The 20,841-nt window shown below is 42.4% G+C and overlaps 1 protein-coding gene across 2 annotated transcripts in view; it reads left to right on the top strand.

The window, feature by feature from the left end:
- Positions 1-20,841, top strand: part of SEPTIN8 (septin 8) — a 76,073-nt gene that overhangs the window by 47,266 nt on the left and 7,966 nt on the right. Inside the window, exons 5-10 of one of the 2 annotated variants that reach the window (XM_030571657.1) lie at positions 3,576-3,737; positions 6,223-6,319; positions 7,551-7,719; positions 7,976-8,108; positions 9,870-10,060; positions 15,335-15,857. In XM_030571657.1, coding sequence (XP_030427517.1) covers positions 3,576-3,737; positions 6,223-6,319; positions 7,551-7,719; positions 7,976-8,108; positions 9,870-10,060; positions 15,335-15,338 — 756 coding nt within the window. In that variant the 3' untranslated portion in view covers positions 15,339-15,857. Of the gene's footprint in view, positions 1-3,575; positions 3,738-6,222; positions 6,320-7,550; positions 7,720-7,975; positions 8,109-9,869; positions 10,061-15,334; positions 15,858-20,841 lie in introns of those variants that run through there. The other variant, XM_030571656.1, reaches the window with a different exon arrangement.

Here is a 20,841-nt window from a genome sequence, read left to right as displayed (position 1 = left end):
GAAGGATAAACCTCTTTCTGTTTCAACCGTGTTCGCTTTGTTGAGATGGGCTTGTTCTGGCTTTATAAACGTAGTCAGGAGTGAGATGAGACTTTGGCTCTGACTCCTCGCTAAACTATATATCAGTCGATTGGGGCTGTGTCCTTCACACTGCAAGTAGATACACGAAGGCCATTGTAAGAGGAATGATGTACATTGGTGGGTAGATCAAGCTCCACAGCACTTGAAACCCCATTTGTTTTGTTGTTGTTTCTGATTTATTAGACTTTTTCAATCTTTTTTTTTTTTTTTTTTTGGTACAACAAACCAAACAAATTCTAGAAGCCAACATATAAAGCAAGTACAGAAGGAAATCCATCAGAAAAGACCAAGATATTTTACACAGCCATGGATTCTTCTGTGCATTAACAGCAATATTCCCGGGACAGGGGTTCTTATGACACATATCAAAACAAAAAAATAATAAAATGAAGGAAATCAAAGTCAGGAGGGAAAAGAGTAGAGGAAGGGAGTAGTAGACAGAGAGGAATGGGGATAGGGAGAGTGTGTGTGGGGGGGTTACCTCCTGCTTTTCATCCAGGCCTCCTGTATAGATCGTTAGTTGACAAGTTCTTGGAAAGTGAAATTTGGTTTGAAGGAGATGACATAATCATTGTAACAGGACACTTTCTGATACCTTCCTGATGCAGTCTTTTTTTTTTTTTTTTTTTTTTAAAGAGCTATTCATATTTTTGCCAGGTGTCAGGAAAAGGTGGAATAATCCAGGACTAATTCAACTGAAGCACCATTATTTTTTGCTGTTAGCTAATTGCTGGCATTCATATTTGTATTGGCTACTGATTGTTGGACGTATCATCTATTTAAAAATCCTCTTGGATCTCAAATTGTGGAGCAGAGGATTCTCCTTGAAATGCCTTTCAAGGCAAACAGAATCTGATCAGCGGGGATTAGAACCAAATCCTAGGAGCCTTGGCCTGCACTTTATCTGAGCAGTGCAGGGGCCCAGGAAAATACCAGGGAAACAGCTGTTAACACAGTCTCTGCTTCCTCATTCCCACTGGAAGGGCATACCAAACTGTGTGGGGCCCTTTGCCTCCTGCATTGTTATAGGTAGAAGACTGAGCTTAGCTAATTCTAAGGAGGAGGACTTGACTGCGTGGTCAGATTATACTATTTAATAAAGACAATTGAGCCAGATTGATCCCTGTTTTGGGTTTCAGTGTTCTAATCCTTCATTAGCTGCTATGGGACATATTGTCAGAGAGAGCTCCAGGTTCCGATCCTTTCTCTGGTGGATTTGGGTTGTTGAGAAGAGGGTATGTTAGGAAACAGGATGATTAATTTGTCCCAAAATGGAATGACTAAACAATGTTTCTAAAAGCACAAGCCCTGCTGAATTGTCAGCACAAACTTCCGGAAATGCTGGAGGGTGCAACACCGCATACACTCTGTCCTGGGCTTTCCTCCCAAGGTCATGCTTTCTTCCACCCAGGTAAATGGGCCTTATACCAGATCTGGAGAGACCAGCACTGGGAGTTCTGGGTCTATTCAGTCCTTTCTGTCTCTGCTCAGATGGTTAACCAGATAGCCCATTGTGGTGATGGTTTTTTTCACAAGAGGGACATTTAGCCCCTGGCAACTGGTACAAGACAGCCAGACTGCATTCCAGGCTGTCTGTCTGTCTTAGGTACTTGTATGGCCTCCGTTGCCATAGTTTCTGAATGATATGTTTATCCTTTAATACTGCTGCGAAGTGGGGAAGTGCTATTCTCCCATTCTGTAGAGGGGGCTCTGAGGCACAGACAGAATAAGGGCTTGTCTATACAAGGACACTCAGGGAAGTTAATCTTTATTAACTAATGGTATGAATTTGAAGTGGATTAGTTATACCTTTGGAAATGAATTAAGCTCCGTTGAACTAAAGGCACTCTAATTCTGAATCAGCGTGTCCCCACAAGGGTTTAATGTGGTTTAACTAACTCACCTTGGCAGTTAATTCAGATTAACTTTCCTGCAGCTATGTCTTCACTAGAAGTGCTGCTTCAGGAACAGGTTCTCCTGTTGCTATAGTTAATCCATCTCCCCAAGAGAATTCTTCCACCAACCTAGTGCTGTCTACACTGGGGTTTAGTTTGGCTTAACTACGTCATATTCTTGAGTGACGTAGCTGGATCAACCTAAGTATTTAATGTTGACCTGGCCTTAGTTTAGACAAGCCCTAAGTGAGTTTCCTGGGGTCATGCAGGAAATCTGTAGTAGAGCAGAGAATTAACCTGGGGCTTGGGAGAATCAGGTTCATCAGCCTAACCACTGGACTGTCCTGCCTAACCTCTGGTTCTAGTCAGGAGAAGCTTGGGACTGAGTTGCAAAGATCTCATAGGACAGGACTGAGGTATGTCATGGGAGCTGGGCAGGAGAATTTGCCAGAGTCCAGCTGTTTGTTTTTTACTTTCATGAGTAGAAATGTCACTCACAAAAGCCTAATATGGGAAAATATCATGATGGGGCAGCTAGCGAATTGGGTCACTTTTTTTTATCCAATAAGTGGTCTCCCTTCTACCAGAGAGCTAAGCAGGGGATGGCATGAAAGCTGGGGAAAGCCACCTAGCGAGTTACAAAGAGATTCAGAGCTGGGAGAGCAGCCTTGTTTATTTTAATGGGTGTCAATAGACAGACCAAGCGACAGTTTTGAATTCCAACCTCTGCAAGTCAAAAATACGGGAAATAGAAAAACATTGGGTGACAGATCAGACTTTCCCTTAATTTGTCTGAAGTCTGGTGTTCCCCTGTTTGGAGTATGGAACCAGTACAGAAGTTTTCAGTGGTCGTTTGTAACTTTTCTGGGCAGAGGGAAATTTATTTAAAAGCACTTGCTGAAAAGGGTCCTGCTCCCCAGGAAGCACTTGCCATTCACCACCATCAGCTGTCACCTCCTGTATCCCAGAGGACCCAGACAGATCTGTAAACTGATTTTTCCTTACTCCCACGACTCCAGCTGTCTTCAGACTTCGTGTGGTCTAGCATCAGACACACAGCACCTCCAAGGGTGGCCTATAAAAGCCCCAGACATCACAAATCATTCACAACTTGCTGCCTTTCCTTGTGTCAGGTCCCCCAGAGAGAAAGCAAAGCCTGTTTCCTCACTTCCCCCAAGACTCCCCTTCCTCCCCCGTCGTGCTTTCTCCTTCACGAACCCTCCAGAGGGAGGACAAGAGAAGACTTTCCACCCTAACTCCAACACTGCCTTGTGTACCAGGCTTCCCAGCTCTGTACAGTGTTAGATGATAGTGAAATGGCTTCCTGCCTGAGAAATGTCAAAACGGCCCTAGGTTTTGCTAGACTGTGCTTAGCTGTACTGGTGCTACTGCCTGTCTTATTACATGGAAAGTATAACATGTATGGGATGTTAAGAAATTTAAAGGGGCCGTCCAGGTGGCGCAGCTATTCTAAGAGGGTCTGTGTCATAGCGGCTCTAAACCCATCAATATGATGCTCAGCCAGGGACAATGATTGGCTGCTGCTCCCGGATCTGCCCTATAATAATTCCCCTGGTTTCTCCCCTGCTTCCATTGTAGGTGAATATTATCCCCATCATCGCCAAAGCAGACACCATTTCCAAGAGCGAGCTGCACAAGTTTAAGATAAAGATAATGAGTGAGCTGGTCAGTAACGGAGTGCAGATCTATCAGTTCCCCACGGATGATGAAGCTGTCGCAGAGATCAACTCCGTAATGAATGTGAGTAATGCTGCTTATTGCCTTTCCTCTGAATATTGTAACAAAGGAAACTGCTGGACAACGACGCATTTCAAAGTGGGTCCTCAAGGGGGTTGTGTGGATACTAGATGTGTTTTAAAGATGAGCAGTGCATCTGACAGAGGCCTTCGGCTATTGCTAAAGAGAGGAAGAGACATTATTTTGTTTGTGCCTTTCAACCTCACTGTACAGGAATTTAATTAAAGTGTGACAGTTACTTATCTCATACAGTTCTTATGAGAGGCCATGTTCTGCTCTAAAATAGATTGCATGCTGATATTTCAAGGCTGGGTTTGCAGCAAGTCGTAACACGTTTTTTGCAAAAATTTTTTTGTTTTTTAAATATTTAGAAAAAATTAGAAATTTTCTGACTTTAGGGGTGAGAAAACAGAAAAGTGTTCAGTTTTTGAAGTTTGGGGTTTTTCCCTATCCTTTTTCAGAAGCAAAGTGGAAAAAAGGAGAAAATGGAGAAGAGTTGGAGGGAAAGGAGAAAAACTGAAATATTTTTGAGTTTTAATTTTTTGTTGAAGACTTAATAGATTTTGAAACAGGAAACTTTGCGCCGAAATTGTTCGTCTTTCTTTTTTAAAAAAAGGTCATTTTTCATGGTGGAGAGGGGAAGCTTTGAATGAAGAATTTCAACCAGCTCTAGTTTAGAGTCTCCTAAGCCAAGGAAGCCAAATAGATTGAACTCAACTTAAAATAAAAATAGAGATGATTGTGCTCTGCTGTGTTGTTGGGTTTTTTTAAGGCCAAATTCAGCCCTGGTTTAAGTGAGTGTGAGTCTTGCTTATTTCCATGAACTGGGCTATCTAGAATCTGAATTGTGCTTTTGAGTAGAGTTGGTTGACATTTTTCATCTGAAGTAGGATGTTTTCGTGGTTTTTAAACTAAAATTGGCTTTTTCCACAGTAAATTTCTATTTTTGATTAAATGTTTTTGTCTCTAACCAAAAAAACAAAAAAAACACATATGGAAATGGGGTGAGGGTGTGTTCTGGCAACCAAAAACTGAAAAAATTGGGCAAAATTTTGCAATATAAACAAAAAATGTTTGCCCTATTGGCTGAAATATTTTGGGTTTTGGTTGCTGGTTTTTGTTTTGTTTTTTTTTGATAAAAAAACTGAAAAATGCAGAAAAAAGTTTAAAATGAAAATTCTTTTGCTTTTGTTAAAATTGTTCATGGTGAGAGGAAGAGGGAACATTTCTCCATGGGTTCTACTTTTGAGTCTACTTCCTCCTATTAATTAAGGACCTCTGTTAACCTCTCCCCATTGAAATCCCTGGGAAGCAGAACAAGATTGCAGTACGTGTAACAGTATGGTGAACTCTGGATACTGGCTGTAACAGGGAGCATAATACCTACCCACATCTGGTTACCACTGTAATACCTACCTCCTAGTGTTTTCTGTGCTCCTTGTTCCAGCAAAGTTCCCATTGACTATTGAGAGCTTTGCCGGCTGACCAGCAGGTAATCGGACCAGTCTTGTATCTATAATAGTAAAACCCTGCACGTGCTGGTGTTTGGGGAAGATCAGCTGTCTGGTGCTTAGTGTGTGGCTGGGTGGTCATTCTGTACTGGTAATTGCTATAACACTTATTGCAGCGTGGCTTTCCAACCTCCAGCATTAGTGCCACGACAGAGGGGAGAAGCGGTGATGTGAGGAGAGTAGTGAGAATGTAACACACGTTCTCTAACTGATATTTGCCTTGGGATGGGACAGTGCGACTGACAGTACCTGTAGCTCTCTATGTAAGGGCTGTGTCCAACCAATGCCCTACTTTACAGCACTTATAAAGCTGATGACATCATCTTGATATCACGTTCCCTAAATGTATTGTGATTTCCCCTCCCCCCTCACTCTTGGACACTATGTCTCTAATAACTAAACCAGCATGTGACATGTCCTGCAAACGCCCCATCCTGTGCCTTCATGTGAGCTGCTGTGCAAATCACCACTAACAAATGTCTTTGTTTGTATGTTCTTCAAGGAAGGCCTTGTTCCACCCTCTGTGTGCAGACAGGGCTTAGCACACTGGGGATGCTACAGCAATAAAAACTGTCTGTTAGGGAGGGGCCTCTACTTGCTGGCCTAGGAAGCCAGTGATGCTTTATGTGTTGGGAACAGCTGTAGTTTGGAAGTAACTGTCCAGGGCATTAACAAAATCTCTCTCTAACTGACTCAGTGCCAAAGCCGGTACCTGAACCTGCTGTGCCATGCTCTGGCTCCAAGCCACACTGCACAGCTCCATGGCAAGCAGGTGTTGGGCACGACGCAGGGTGCCCTATGCCGTTTCAGAGTGGAGATTGTTTTCACGCTGAGTAATGAAGATTCTGTGCTTGAGATAAATGATTTTGAAACAGATTTTGTGCCTGGCTAGAAGCAGCTCATGGTCGCTTTGTAAGACTGATGCCTGTGAGAGATTCTAGCGTGTACACTGAATCCCTGGGCTGATTCTGTTTCAGGCTCATCTGCCCTTTGCCGTTGTTGGCAGCACAGAGGAGGTGAAAGTTGGAAACAAGCTGGTGAGAGCTCGGCAGTACCCATGGGGGGTAGTGCAAGGTAAGGAAGTCAACAGCAGGGCACATTTCAGAGCTGTGAAGCCTCTCAGCATGTGTGTGTGCTCATGCTCTCTCCTGCACATCTTCCTTCTACCGCCATGTCAGTGTGTGGGTGCCAGGGCAAGAGACCCGAGGACTCTGTATCACCATTCATGGCTCCTTTGTTGAATCAAGTCATCAGGTGCCTGAAGGTGCAGTGTGGTTATGGTTGGGTCATACCGGCAGGTGCATTCCCTTTGCTCCAACCAGGCTGGAGCAGGGTTCTGAACAGAGAGAGCTAAGCTCTGGGTCAGAGAGGTTCCAGCAGGGAAGACCCTAGGAGCAGCCAATTTTAGGGTGAAAGCTTAGACTGAAGTTTATGATGAGCCGTTGTAACCAATGCAACTCAAGCCTTGGAAGGAGGGTTGGCTTTATACAGTATGTGGGAACTCTTCTCAGAGCAGGGTGGGAACTTCAGCTGCTCCTGAGGGTTTTTCTGCTTCTCTCTCTCTTCCAGTGACGCTCCCAGCAATGGTGGCTCTGTGCTGAATGTCTAGGTGGGAGACTGTAACCCTCCCTAGCTTGTTCAGGTGCTTCGGAGGCATTCACTCTGTGCTGTGCTGGGATGTTTAGTGCAGTACAAGTGCCCTCCCTCGAGTGCTGCTCCTCCTTTCGGAGCCCCTCTCAAAACGCGTGTGCTGCAGTCTGGGCAGGATCTTTCACCTGAGCCCCACACTATCGAAGTAACAGCTCAGAACGGCACATAGAACTGGGTTGAAGGGAAATGTATTTTTCCTGGATTTTATTTCCTCTTTTCCTTGAGTGGGGCAGAGTCCTGGTGACAGAACCACTCCCACCCACCTTTGTGCACATGCCCCATCATCCTTTTATGACACCCATGGCCTTGGCCAGCAGTGTATGGAAGGCACCAAGTCCCATAGGTCCTCTCATAGGTCTGCCATTAATTCCTTTTGTGCTCATGACCCTTGCTCTTGGAAATGCTGTCCTAGCCCTAGACCCTTGAACCCTGGTAAAGAGCAGTCTCCTGCCTAGGCAGATGCTTCTGAAACGGAAAGGCCCTGCTTCTGCAATGCTCTCCTGTTGGAAAGCTTCGCTCATTGCACCAGAGGTACACATTCCCTGAGAGATCTCGCTGGGGTTAATCTGTCCTGCCCGTATCCTTGCAATCCTCCCCGCCCCTCAATCCCCCTCACCCAGTGTTTGCTGAAATTTCTTCCCTTCTGTTTAATTAGTCGAGAATGAAAGTCATTGTGACTTTGTGAAACTGCGAGAAATGCTGATTCGAGTCAATATGGAAGATCTTCGGGAACAGACTCACACCCGCCACTATGAGCTGTACAGACGGTGCAAGCTGGAGGAGATGGGGTTCAAGGACACAGATCCTGACAGCCAGCCATTCAGGCGAGTGACCCTTATCTTCCCAATCCATTTCCAATAGCGATCCTGCAAACCTTCCATCAGCTGGAATCCCCTTGGGCAGAGAGCTTGCAACATCAGGCCACTAGATTGAGACCTGCTAACATTGATTTTGAACCTCTCTGCTGATTGAGATACTTTTCTCTTCTCTGTCACCTCTACCTTCAAGCAATTTAGGTGGGCGTAGCCTTGCTAGTCACTATTGAATAATACCGTAGTGTCTCGTTTGCTTTTTATCCAGCCTTCAAGAAACCTATGAGACCAAAAGAAAAGAGTTCCTTGGTGAACTGCAGAAGAAAGAGGAAGAAATGAGGCAAATGTTTGTGAACAAAGTCAAGGAGACTGAATCAGAACTGAAAGAGAAGGAAAGAGAGGTGAGTATATCAGAGACCTGTGAGATGAGCCCAAGCCACATGTTCAGCTCTGAGGTCCAGATGTGGATGAAGTGTGAGCACTTGAAAGCTGTGAGCTGAATCCTGTGAGCAGAGTAACATAACAGTCTCCCCAAGTAGCATGTCCCAGCACCTGAGGATGAGTCTCAAATGTACGCAGTGATATCTAGCTAGATGCTCACGTGGGCCCCATCGCCGTGGGATCTGGACACCTCACAAACGTTAATGAATTTCTCCCTGCAGTAGCCTGGCATGATAGGAAATTATTTCTCCTGTACAGATCAGAGAGGGATGCACAGAGGATGACATTTTGAAAACTACCTAAGGTTATGTCCACACAGCATTTTGGAGCAAGCGGAAGTGAGTGGATGCTCAGGCTCTGAAACCTAGGGAGTAGGCCAGAGATTCTCAAACTGGGGGTCGCTCAGGAAGTCGCAAAGTTATTATGTGAGGGTCCTGAGCATTCAGCCTCTACCCACAAACACTGCTACACCTTCAGTATTTATAATAGTGTTCAGTAGTTACAAATGTGGTTTTGATTTATAAGGGGGGTCGCACTCAGAGACTTGCTGCTTGAAAGGGGTCACCGACAGAAAACTCGGAGAACTGCTGGAGTAGGTGGACTTCATTGCCCAAGCTCCAGCTCAAGCTGCAGCTGCACAGTGCTGTCTAGACAACTATTTTTAGAAAACTAGTGCAAGTGCGGCTAGCCGGAGCCTGTTGACTCAGACCGCGGAGGCTCACTCCAAAATGCTGTGTAGACATACCATAAGTGACTTAAAAGCGTAAGTCCCATTGAATGTCAGCGGGGGCTCAGATTCTTCTGGAAATGTTATTCTCTGTGCCTCCCTCCTCCCCATTCTGTACAATGGGAATAATTGCTTAAGTCTCAGTGAGGTCATAGGCTCCTAAGCCACTTTAATGCTTCTGAAAATTAAGGCTTCTGAGAGGAGCTGGGCACCCACAACTCCAGTTGGTACCAACGGGGGCTATGAAAATCAGGCACGTACTATCATGACTGAGATCCCAGAGGAAGCCTGTGATAAAGCTGGGAACTGAATCGTGATCTTTTGAGTCCTAATCCAGTGCCCTGGCCCTGAGACCTCCTTCCCCTCTTGCTGTTCTACATTAGAATGAGCAGCTAGAGCAGGGGTCAGCAACTTTTCAGAAGTGGTGTGCCGAGTCTTCATTTATTCGTTCTAATTTAAGGTTTCTTGTGCCAGTAATACATTTTAACGTTTTTAGAAGGTCTCTTTCTAGAAGTCTATAATATTTAACTAAACTATTGTTGTATGTAAAGTAAATAAGGCTTTTAAAATGTTTAAGAAGCTTCATTTAAAATTAAATTAAAATGCAGAGCCCCCCCAGACCATTGGCCAGGACCCAGGCAGTGGGAGTGCCACTGAAAATCAGCTTACATGCTGCCTTCGGCACCTGTGCCATAGGTTGCCTACCCCTGAGCTAGAGAGAGAGATTGAGACAGACAATGTTGAGTTTGTCATGTCTTGCACTTTACATACAAAGGCTAGTAATATGCACAGAGCAGGTAGTTTAGGCTCCTGTCTTGCAGAGAGAGCAGCAATTTCAGCCTCTCAGTCCTGTGGTGAAGCTCTGTGACCTCAGTGGGACTCTGCACAGCAGCAAGAGCCTGTGATTGCTGCTCCTTGGGGAGAAGTGGGGCTTGGGGCAGTAGCCCAGCAGACAGTCATGGAGGCAAAGCTAATGGAGTCTGTCTTCTACTAGCTACACGAAAAGTTTGAGCATTTAAAGAGGATACATCAGGAAGAGAAGAGGAAGGTGGAGGAGAAGAGGAGAGAGCTGGAGGAGGAGATGAATGCCTTCAACAAGCGGAAACTAGCAGTTGAAACCCTGCAATCTCAGTCCTTGCAAGCTACTTCGCAACAGCCGCTGAAGAAGGATAAAGACAAGAAAAAGTAAGCAGTTTAACTTGAACCTTTTCCAGCCATTCAAAACATTTTATTCTTTCAACAGCATGGTCATTTGAGACAGAAACAAACACAATAAAACGCCACACGAAGGAAGCTGTAAAGCTAGTAAATTAAAGGGGATTTTAAATCTTAAGACAGCATCCTTCCAATCCTCCTGAAATGGTCCGGTTATATCAGCCCCCTATAGAAGCCTGGGTGAGTGGAGAGGAAATGGACCTGTCCCTTTTCAGGCCTGTTAAGAACGAGAGGTTTCAGAGCAGCAGCCGTGTTAGTCTGTATCTGCAAAAAGAACAAGAGTACTTGTGGCACCTTAGAGACTAACAAATTTATTTGAGCATATGACATACGTCTCTATGTAAAAGAATAAATGGATACAAATCAGACGTCAAGAATTATAACATTCAAAAACCAGTCAGAGAACACTTCAGTCTCCCGGGTCATTCGATTACAGGCCTAAAAGTCGCAATATTACAACAAAAAAACTTCAAAAACAGACTCCAATGAGAGATTGCTGAATTGGAATTTATTTGCAAAATGAACACCATTAAATTAGGCTTGAAGAAAGACTGGGAGTGGATGGGTCATTAAAGAGTAAAACTATTTCCCCGTGTTTATTCCCCCTGCCCCCCCCGTTCCTCACAACTTATTGTTAACTGCTGCAAATGGACCATTTTGATTACCACTACAAAAAGGTTTTTTTCTCTCCTGCCGGTAATAGCTCACCTTAACTGGTCACTCTCGTTAGAGTGTGTATGGTAACACCCATTGTTTCATGTCCTCTATGTGGGTGTGTGTGTATATACACACACACACACACACACACACACACACACACACACACACACACACACACACACACACACACACACACACACACACACACACACACATCTTTGTACTGTATTTTCCACTACATGCATCTGATGAAGTGGGCTGTAGCCTATGAAAGCTTACGCTCAGATAAATTGGTTAGTCTCTAAGGTGCTACAAGTACTCCTTTTTATGAATGAGAGAGTCAGGTGACATTTATGCCCACCTCCTTGATGGCCGATTCAAGGACTGGCTTAGCTTGTTTAGCCTGGGGAAACGAGTTGTCTCTCTTTCCCAGGAGAGGGAAGAGGAGGATTCCAGAACAATCAAATAGTGCAGTGTCCTTCAGGCCTGGCCTCAGGCAGTGCAATAGCATTATTGTGAGCTGCAGGGTTTGGGGCTGTGTCTGTAGGATGCTGATGGGCTGTTGGTTTTGCTGGACAGTAAAGAGTTTTTTTAAAAAAAGGGCACCTAAAAATGAAGGGAAGGTATGAATTCATCATGGTCCCCTGGGGGTCTTGTTCCTGCCTATTTTGGAATCACTGACCTTTAGATATGAGGAGCATGGGCCAGACTCTGGTATCTCTGTGACTGGCCTCTTAGGCATTCCCACTGAGTTCAACAGTAATGCTTCTGCAGTAAGAGTGCTCATCAGTCAGAATAATGGTTTTCAGAATATAGCCCTATGCAAGTGACAGGGGAAAAGAGAAAACAGTGAAACAAATGGTCTGCTCCCGCTCCCGCCCCCATTGAAGTCCGCGTTCTATGAGTGCAGGATTGGGAACAAAATGGAAAAGGGGTCACCCTACAAACTGCTATACTTCTCTGCTGTTCTAACATCTTACGTTGTTTTCTCCTGCACAGAGAAACTTAAATAGTCTCTTTATGTTCCATAAGATCCAGAGCAAGCTGGTGGTAACAGTAACTGAAACTTTTGACAATGGAAAGAAAAAGATCAGGTGTAGCAATCATAATTCAAGTTTACTCTTGACAACAGGCTTTCAAGTTTGAGATTGCCTATGAAATATTGTACTACAAGCCAATATATTATCTCTGTGATGCTAACTTCAGTACAGTGTACACTAACACTTCAGTTGGTAGTTTGTTTCCTCCCAGGGAAAACTGTTTCTATTATTTAATGCGTTTACTTTGTATTAACATTTTCCTGATGCAGTAAAAACCAATTCTGGTCTGTCCCGCATGCTTTGTGCACATGCTGCCTGCAGCTAGAATCCAAGCGCTGATTATAAAATATTACATTATAATGAAAGGATCATCCATTCAAATGTAGTGCAAATTAAGGCCCTCTGAGATCTTTGGGCTAAATTTATTTCAAGCATTCAAATGTCAGCAATGATTTTGCATGAAAATGATTTGAATAATGTCAATAATGCTTTTTAGACAAAAGACAATGGGCCTAATTCTGTCCTCAGTTATGCATGTGTAAACTGAAAGTAACATAAGAGAGATCAGAATCTGGCCCTGCCCTTACAGGATAAAAAATCTTTAAAGACCAGAATGACTTGATACTCTGCCCTTGGATATAGTGAGTATAGTCCATGGCTGAATAGCTGCCTTTGTTGCGGCTCTGAATGTTGCATAATGTTCTGTACATCTTGTGACTGGAGGATGCTACTAAATGTAGTTCAGGCCGTCACAGCTTAGTGTGTTGATCTGATGACATAGTCTTCAGTAGCTGGGAGTTATAATTAATCATCATTAGCAGTACACAGTGTGGCCTTGTTGACCACCTCTGCTCAAGACCTGTACTGAGACAGGTTTAGTTGCATCTTGTCCTGATTGTGTGGGTCAATGCAATTGAAGAGGATGCTGTGGATAAAGAGGGAGGTACATTAAACCGTGAAGGGGAGTTTGCAGGCCTGCCTACTGTTTAACAAGCACCCAAATTCATGGGTGAATTTAAAATAAACGTTTAAATCCCTGGGTGACTTGGCACTAGCTGCCTCAGCTTCTCTCTCTAATAATTTTGCAGTATTTAATATTTTGTTAAAAAAACACAAATGTGCTAATTTACATATACTTTATGACTTAATTTATTTGAATATGGGATGTGCGCAAATTGCATTCCTGATCAGCAGTAGTATTGGTGGCTATACTGTGGGCGGGCAGAAGCCAGACGGTTCGCATCTCAGCCATGATGCATTATCTAGCTCTTCATTTAGAAATAGATATCAAATCATTATTTAACAGTCTATCTGAGATGTGATTTGAAACACCGTCGTCACTAACCCATGACTGAATAGTCTGAGTTTTGCCACTGTCATTACAAGGTGGTTACAGTCAGAAATGGGACTGTGGAAAAATGACGACAGATTAACAGAGTAAGAATCTAACTGAAAAAATTACAGACTATTTATTCGGGCTGACGTAAGTACTTCTGAATGCACTGACGGGAGACTGAGCTGGATTCTTTTGTGGTTTGTGCATGGAGAGGTTTGTTAAATAAGTTCCAGTTGTGGGGTCTTTAGTACTAACCGTGACTGAAAAACTAGAAAGATTCTATCTTCAGTCTCAGATTCTGGGTTCAGTTTGGCATTTTGAGAAATATCACCTCTTTTTATTTTATACCTGCTACAGAAGTCATTGTGAGGCAATAAATATGGGGGCAAGTTCCAGAATGCTGTTTGTACTGAATAGCAAAATGTTTTCTGCTCAAGCAGGATTGCGTGGTACAGAATGTAAGAATTTCGAGCTGGAAAAGGTTCCATTCTCCATTGGCTGCCAACGCTCTGACTTTTTTAATATTTTGTCTGGAATGGTATTTCCATCTTTTTTTTTTTTTTTTTTTTTTAAATACCATTATTGCATATCCGTGTGGAGACAGGAGGGAGTATGGGAGAGCATTAATGTAGTCTTATGTCTCAATCCATCCCACCCAGCTCTGCCCTTATAGGGAATGTTATAATTACAGCTAGTCAGCAGTTTTTTGACAAAACATTTTTTCACCAGAAATGCTGATTTGTCAAAACCAAAGCTGCTTGCAAGAAAGGGTCGGTTTGATGAGTTTCCTGACTTTAAAAATGTTGGTAAAAACATTTTGAAATCGTTGAAACATCCCCTTTTGACGTTATTTAAATGAAAAGGGCTTTTTTGTTTTTTTGGGTCAAAATGACTTTTCCTTTCAAAATTTAACTTAATTTATGCTGAACAGGTTTTTTTAAAAAAGAAGAAAAGTTGAAATGAAATGTTTTGATTGACCCAAACAAAAACAATTTTTTTGTTGATTTGTCAACATGAAAATTTGTGATTGATTTTTTTTTTTTTTTTTTTTAATTCCATCCTGATTTAGAATGGGAAAAATTTTCAGGATCTCCTGGAATGGAAAAAACATTGTCCTGCCCAGCCCAAGTTATAATATGCTTAGTAGTAAACTAAGCAAACTTTTCCCAAGAGGACAAGGAGATTTAGCCACACAAGGCTCATTGAAATTAATGGAAGCTGTATGTTTAAATGCCTGATTATCCAGTGTCTTTAATTTGGGCTGTTTCACCAAAAGCTCAAATAGCAAAGTGCCGGAATCCTGATAGGTTTTACATGTGCAAACAGTGACCTCTGGTGGATACTACTGAAAACATGTTTTGATGCCTCTTCCAGATTGTGCTGTTGGGTTGTGTATGGAACACTTCAGTCAGGCTGACACTCTATAAAACTGACTCTGTAGTTAGTACAGAGCACTGTCACACAAGAGACCTGGGTTGGATTTGCGGAGTCTTGATTCCTGCTCTCTTAACTGGCAAAGGCTGACGGTCCAGTTCTGTTATGCTGCACTTGTGCAGTCATTTACACCAGTGAAAAGAGAGAGTGAAATGCCACCAACTCATAATGGTAGTGTTTTACACTCACCGACTACCCAAGGTGCAGGCATTGGGAAATCAGGACCCGAGAATGCCACAAAGGTAGCCCTGAAGGATGCTTCCTCAGCCCATTTGGTGGATGTAGGAATGGTGTCTGAACAGAGAACCATCCGCCTGTTCTTGAACAGATAGATATTCTGTGGGCCTCTGGGAGTGGGAGATAAGTAAGCCCAGGGAGAAGGAATGGGGGAGATAGAGTAGGAATCCTTGGCAGAAATGCTTTACTAATTCTGTTTCATTGAAGTTCTTGTACGATGGCTCGTTAAATCTGACATTTGGTTTTAAATTTTGATAGAGTTAATTTTTTTCATAGCTTTGATTAGTAAAATTGGAGATTAAGGATTGCAGATAATCAGATAAAATGTTTCGACAGGGAGGTTGGCTTTCACAAATGCAATTGTTAACCAGATTATGCTTTCGCACCACCTTTAGTTTAGGATGCAGTTAGCGAGTCCTGAAATGCCAGGTCTGTGGTCTCTCTTCTTCATGTATATATCTTCACTAGAGTTTGCTTTTGTTTAATTTCCATAACATTAATCCATGCTGTTTTTGTTTATGTTTTTGTTTCTTTCAGTTAATCGCACACAGGCCAAGAGCGGACTTTGTACTTTCATGTGTTAAGTTGCTTGAGTTTCCTACCTTGTGTTACTTCTGTCATAACATTGTGTGAGTGGACCAAAGTGAAAGAGAAAATGAGCCTCTTCAGTGTTTACAGTGTAACAATTTATTGTTATCTGTACAGGACTTATGAATAGTTTTTTAAGGAAGTAAACGTCATACTGTGTAAATTTTCTGACACACAGTCAACTAATCCTGAAAATGAGCAGGCTTGTTTTGTTTCAGACCTGATGGGCAAACATCCACTTGTAAAGTGACCATAATTGTTTTATCAGAATTAATGTTACTAATTGATAGTAACTTTACAGATTACATTAATTTTTAATGCTTAATGGGACTCCTGATTTGATTTTTTTTCTAGGGTTGTTATAAGTAGTGTGAAGAACACACTTTTATTTTTCTAAGAAAAGTCACAACTTGAATAAGTTTAGAATTGAAAAAAACACTTTGAATTTCCTAACACGGCCTGAGCACTCTAGGCTGAGGCCATGTCTACATCTAAAATTTTGCAGCGCTGGTTGTTACAGCTGTATTAGTACAGCTGTATAGGGCCAGCGCTGCAGAGTGGCCACACTTACAGCAACCAGCGCTGCAAGTGGTGTTAGATGTGGCCACACTGCAGCGCTGTTGGGCGGCTTCAAGGGGGGTTCCGGGACGAGAGAGCAAACCGGGAAAGGAAACCAGCTTCCCCGCGGTTTGCTCTCTCGGTCCCGGAGCCAGCCAGCAAACCGCAGGGAAGGAGACCTGCTTGCTCGGGGTTCCGGGACCGAGAGAGCAAACCGGGAACGCCGCGGTTTGCTCTCTCGGTCCCGGAGCCAGCCAGCAAACCGCAGGGAAGGAGACCTGCTTGCTCGGGGTTCCGGGACCGAGAGAGCAAACCGGGAACGCCGCGGTTTGCTCTCTCGGTCCCGGAGCCAGCCAGCAAACCGCAGGGAAGGAGACCTGCTTGCTCGGGGTTCCGGGACCGAGAGAGCAAACCGGGAACGCCGCGGTTTGCTCTCTCGGTCCCGGAGCCAGCCAGCAAACCGTAGGGAAGGAGACCTGCTTGCTCGGGGTTCCGGGACCGAGAGAGCAAACCGGGAACGCCGCGGTTTGCTCTCTCGGTCCCGGAGCCAGCCAGCAAACCGCAGGGAAGGAGACCTGCTTGCTCGGGGTTCCGGGACCGAGAGAGCAAACCGCGGCGAAGCTGGTTTCCTTTCCCGGTTTGCTCTCTCGGTCCCGGAACCCCGAGCAAGCAGGTCTCCTTCCCTGCGGTTTGCTGGCTGGCTCCGGGAACGCGAGAGCAAACCGCGGCGAAGCTGGTCTCCTTTCCCGGTTTGCTCTCTCGGTCCCGGAACCCCGAGCAAGCAGGTCTCCTTCCCTGCGGTTTGCTGGCTGGCTCCGGGACCGAGAGAGCAAACCGGGAAAGGAAACCAGCTTGATTACCAGAGGCTTCCTCCTTCCACGGAGGTCAAGAAAAGCGCTGGTAACTGTCTACATTGGATTACCAGCGCTGGATCACCAGCGCTGGATCCTCTACACCCGAGACAAAACGGGAGTACGGCCAGCGCTGCAAACAGGGAGTTGCAGCGCTGGTGGTGCCCTGCAGATGTGTACACCTTCAAAGTTGCAGCGCTGTAACTCCCTCACCAGCGCTGCAACTTTCTGATGTAGACAAGCCCTGAGTAACCTACTCTCAGGTCATTTAAAAAAAACACCCTAATTTCTCTAAACACTTTGTGCTGTGCATAATATAAAGAGAGTGGCAATACAAGTCCTACGACAACATTTTGATTTTTTTTTTACTGCTAACATGGAACATTTAAATAGGAAGATTTTCCTTTCCTTAGGGTTTGTTATATTATGTGGAATGATGGAATTTTTGTAACTCCACTTGTAACTTAACCAGTGTGTTTTGCTGTCAAGATGTTTGATCATTCATCTTGAACTTCTGAATTTTTTCCAGTGTAAAAAAATGAAGCCATAAACAGATGTGTAATGAATACAAGTAGCCTGATCGTAAGCAGGGCTACGGACCTCCAAGCCCCATTAGTCCCCTCCTCTCACAATTTTTTGTCTTCAGCACTGTTTTGATATTTGGAAACCATTGTTTAGCCCACAGGGCTGTATAGGGAACAATACTATTTCAGGCAGTGGCCAGTGGCCCCACCCTTTGCATGATGTAGGCAAGGCAATTGGTGAATATGGGTGTGTTAGGTAGATTGTATCTTTTTCATTTAGACATGGTTGTCTTTGCTAAAAATAAGTAGACTCAAAAATTTCATCAGATACTGGTCTAAAAGAAAACAAATATTTTATACTAGCTCCCACTTAGTGCCTTTAGAGTTTTGGTTAAATGGTTCAGCAAACACTGGCTAATTAGGTGTTGATTGTGAGCATGTCCATTTTATTTAGCATTCATTTCTTCTAATCATTTTTAGAGATCTCTTAGTCTTTAAACAAACATGCTGGCAAATTCCTTATCTGACTTTTAAATGATGATGTTATAGCCTTGTAAGCTGAGCCTTTAGCAGGTCTGTTCAGAGGTAGCATTTAGCTGTATTGTATACTGAGGTTCTTCAACTTGCATGTCTTGATAAAGCAGTTTTTTTAATACATGCTCAGGTGTTGAAATATTTTCTTACAGATGTTGGCCTTTTATATGAATATATTGAAAATCATGTCACAGTATTACTTGATATTTGTAAGTAAGAACCTCATGAAAATTATACAGGTACTTTTGAAGACAGGCCATTTTAAAAAGAAAGAGTTAATAGTGAGTATTAACATTTATTCAGGACTTTGCTGAGATCTGACCATTTAATTTTAAGGCTGTGCCTCTTTAAACTAAATATATTGTAAAGAATAACTGTCAAAAGTTGAGGGTTAATATGTTTTTTAGAATAGATGCTCAAAGAATATAGCATATTGTTACATACATGACAATCCTAGCAATGATTGGCTGAAAATAATCATGTGGCAAATTAGTAGCAAATCATGGTATTCTTACTCATGTGAATGTGAGAAGTTCCATAAAGATCAGTGGACTAATCACATGAATAAAGCAATAGCTTCTGGTTTATATTATTTTACTTTCTCAAAGGCCAACAGTACTGAGAGTTGGAATAAAGTTAGCTAATTAGATCACACATGCAAATAAATGCATTATGATTGGATTTCAGTCAGTAGTTTTCTCCTGATCTCATGCTGCAGCCAACAAGATCATCTATGCAAATATTTTCTTCCTGATTGACTCATCAGCGATCAGAATACTTTTATTCCTAGAGCTGTAACTATTGTTTTCTTAGTATGTTAGTTAAAAATAATAATAATAATTATAAAAATAAAAGCTTAATATCCATGGCCATAAGAGAGATTTCCAGATATTTCTGAAGACATTCAGAATGTATGTAACAATATATTAATTATTAATTATTATTATTACATATACATTGACTTCATGTTGTGGTAAACATCCTTGTCCTTTTAGTTAAATACTGACCTCAACTCCCCTGGTCATTATTAATCTCTTGAATTGATAGACCATAATATTCTCCCCCAACAGAAGTCAGTATATGCTTCTTCTTTTGATAGTACTTGATTTTTCATTTTTGCCTGAGACCAAATTTAAATGTTTGGTGCATTAAGCTAGTTATGTACTTGCTTTTTATTTAACAAGTTATCAATGTAATGTGACACTAATCTCACTCCAAGCTGAAGATTTACCTCTTGTGTTGTAGGTTAGAAGAAAATAAAGATTGCTTCAGAAATTATACTCGAAATGAGCAATCCAATTAGAATATCTTTCCTGGTTATTTTTTTAACATACATCTCTAAAATGTTGGCATTAATGGAAAAGTTATTCATTTTCTGTCATTTAAACACCCATTACCATGTATTGTTTCTGCTTTTTAAGTTAAAATGTATTTTGGATGTCTCTAAATTTTATAAACTTTTTATGTGTGCATGAAGCAGATTCTACACAGAAGTGGGTACTGGGTTTTTTTGTTTTTAATTTGGCAAGAATATGGAGATATTTGTGGAACTGCTCTTTTGTAAAGTTAACATGCTTCTCGGAAAGTGTTGCATTCATTCACTTTGTCATTCATACTGTTTTTTTGACTTTCAATTCTTTCTGTTCACTTTGTACTTATTTCTTTTATTAAATCTCACATTTATTTTGAGTTTTGTGGTGTCGTTTATTTGACAGTACTTTTCTAAAACTTCAGTCCTCTAATAGCATCCTAATGAAATAACAGTGTAATTATTGCAAGCTTACCCAAATACAGTATTTGTTTTCTGTTATGACTTTGAATCATAGAATATCAGGGTTGGAAGGGACCTCATCTAATCCAACCCCCCTGCTCAAAGCAGGACCAATCCCCAGACAGATTTTTAACCCAATTTCTTAAATGTCTGCCACAAGGATTGAACTCATAACCCTGGGTTTAGCAGGCTACTGCTCAAACCACTGAGTTATCACTCCCCTCCTGAATTGGGCTCTTGATGAAATAAAAATAACTAACTAGTAAATGTATCATATGGTGTACAAAAAGATGCTTTTCTATCTTGGGGAAAATTCTTAAGTATTAACTTAAGTTTCTCTCCTGTTAGGCAAATGATGCTTTTCAAGATGCTTATAAGCAGTCTTTCACTGTGTAATTCTCTAAGAATAGGTCTATCAGATGTTTCTCTGATATAAAGTTGGCCAGACTCTCACTACAGGATCTCCATGAAAAGGTGGGGGATCTAGTCTTCTTCTGAAAACTTCCTCTCAATGTTAATGGAAGCTACATACATTTATGCAGGGGCACAACGTGCCCTTAGTTCACTCAGCAACCCTAGAAAACAAGTGCACAAAATTATTTTGCAGAGACTTGCTAATTAAAAATCTAACTGGAGTCTGTTTCTGAATGCATCTTCCATGGGGCCCTGCTAACTCTTAAATCAAGTATAACTTGAGGAATTAGTGTCTCGGTCAGTTTGGCCTAAGCTACTGGACTCAGAAATTACAGTTGCACTTAATAAGTAACAACCTTAATTCCAGCCTCAGGCAGAATTTAACCTTAATATGCCACACTTGCTCCAGTTGTGTTTTTGGCCAAAGCTGTCCTGACCTTTAAAAATAAAGTGTTCCATAATAGTTGGTGCTTTGGGGATTTGAATGGATATGAGTGAAAGAAGGAAGGCATGTGCTGTTTGCAGATGACCATTGACCGACCTTTGATGGCCTTGACGATACTATCGCAACCTGGCCTGGGAGCCCAGCCTGGATCACAGAGTTAGGAATTGTTAAATGTTGGAGTTATTAGATGAGTACACTTCCCACAGAATCCCAAGCAGCAGATGTGACTTAATCACATCCTAAACTGGAATTTAAAGAAACATTGGCCTCTAAAGTCTCTGTGTAAAGAAGGTGATGGAAGAGTGTACGTAGTTCTTTAGTAGCTGCACTGGTAATAATTAATGGTGAACACTTTGTGA

Source organism: Gopherus evgoodei, chromosome 8 (assembly GCF_007399415.2).
Source record: "Gopherus evgoodei ecotype Sinaloan lineage chromosome 8, rGopEvg1_v1.p, whole genome shotgun sequence".
NCBI lineage: Eukaryota > Metazoa > Chordata > Testudines > Testudinidae > Gopherus > Gopherus evgoodei.
The sequence above is the reverse complement of the archived record's forward strand: the minus strand, read 5'-3'. Positions and strand labels throughout refer to the sequence as shown.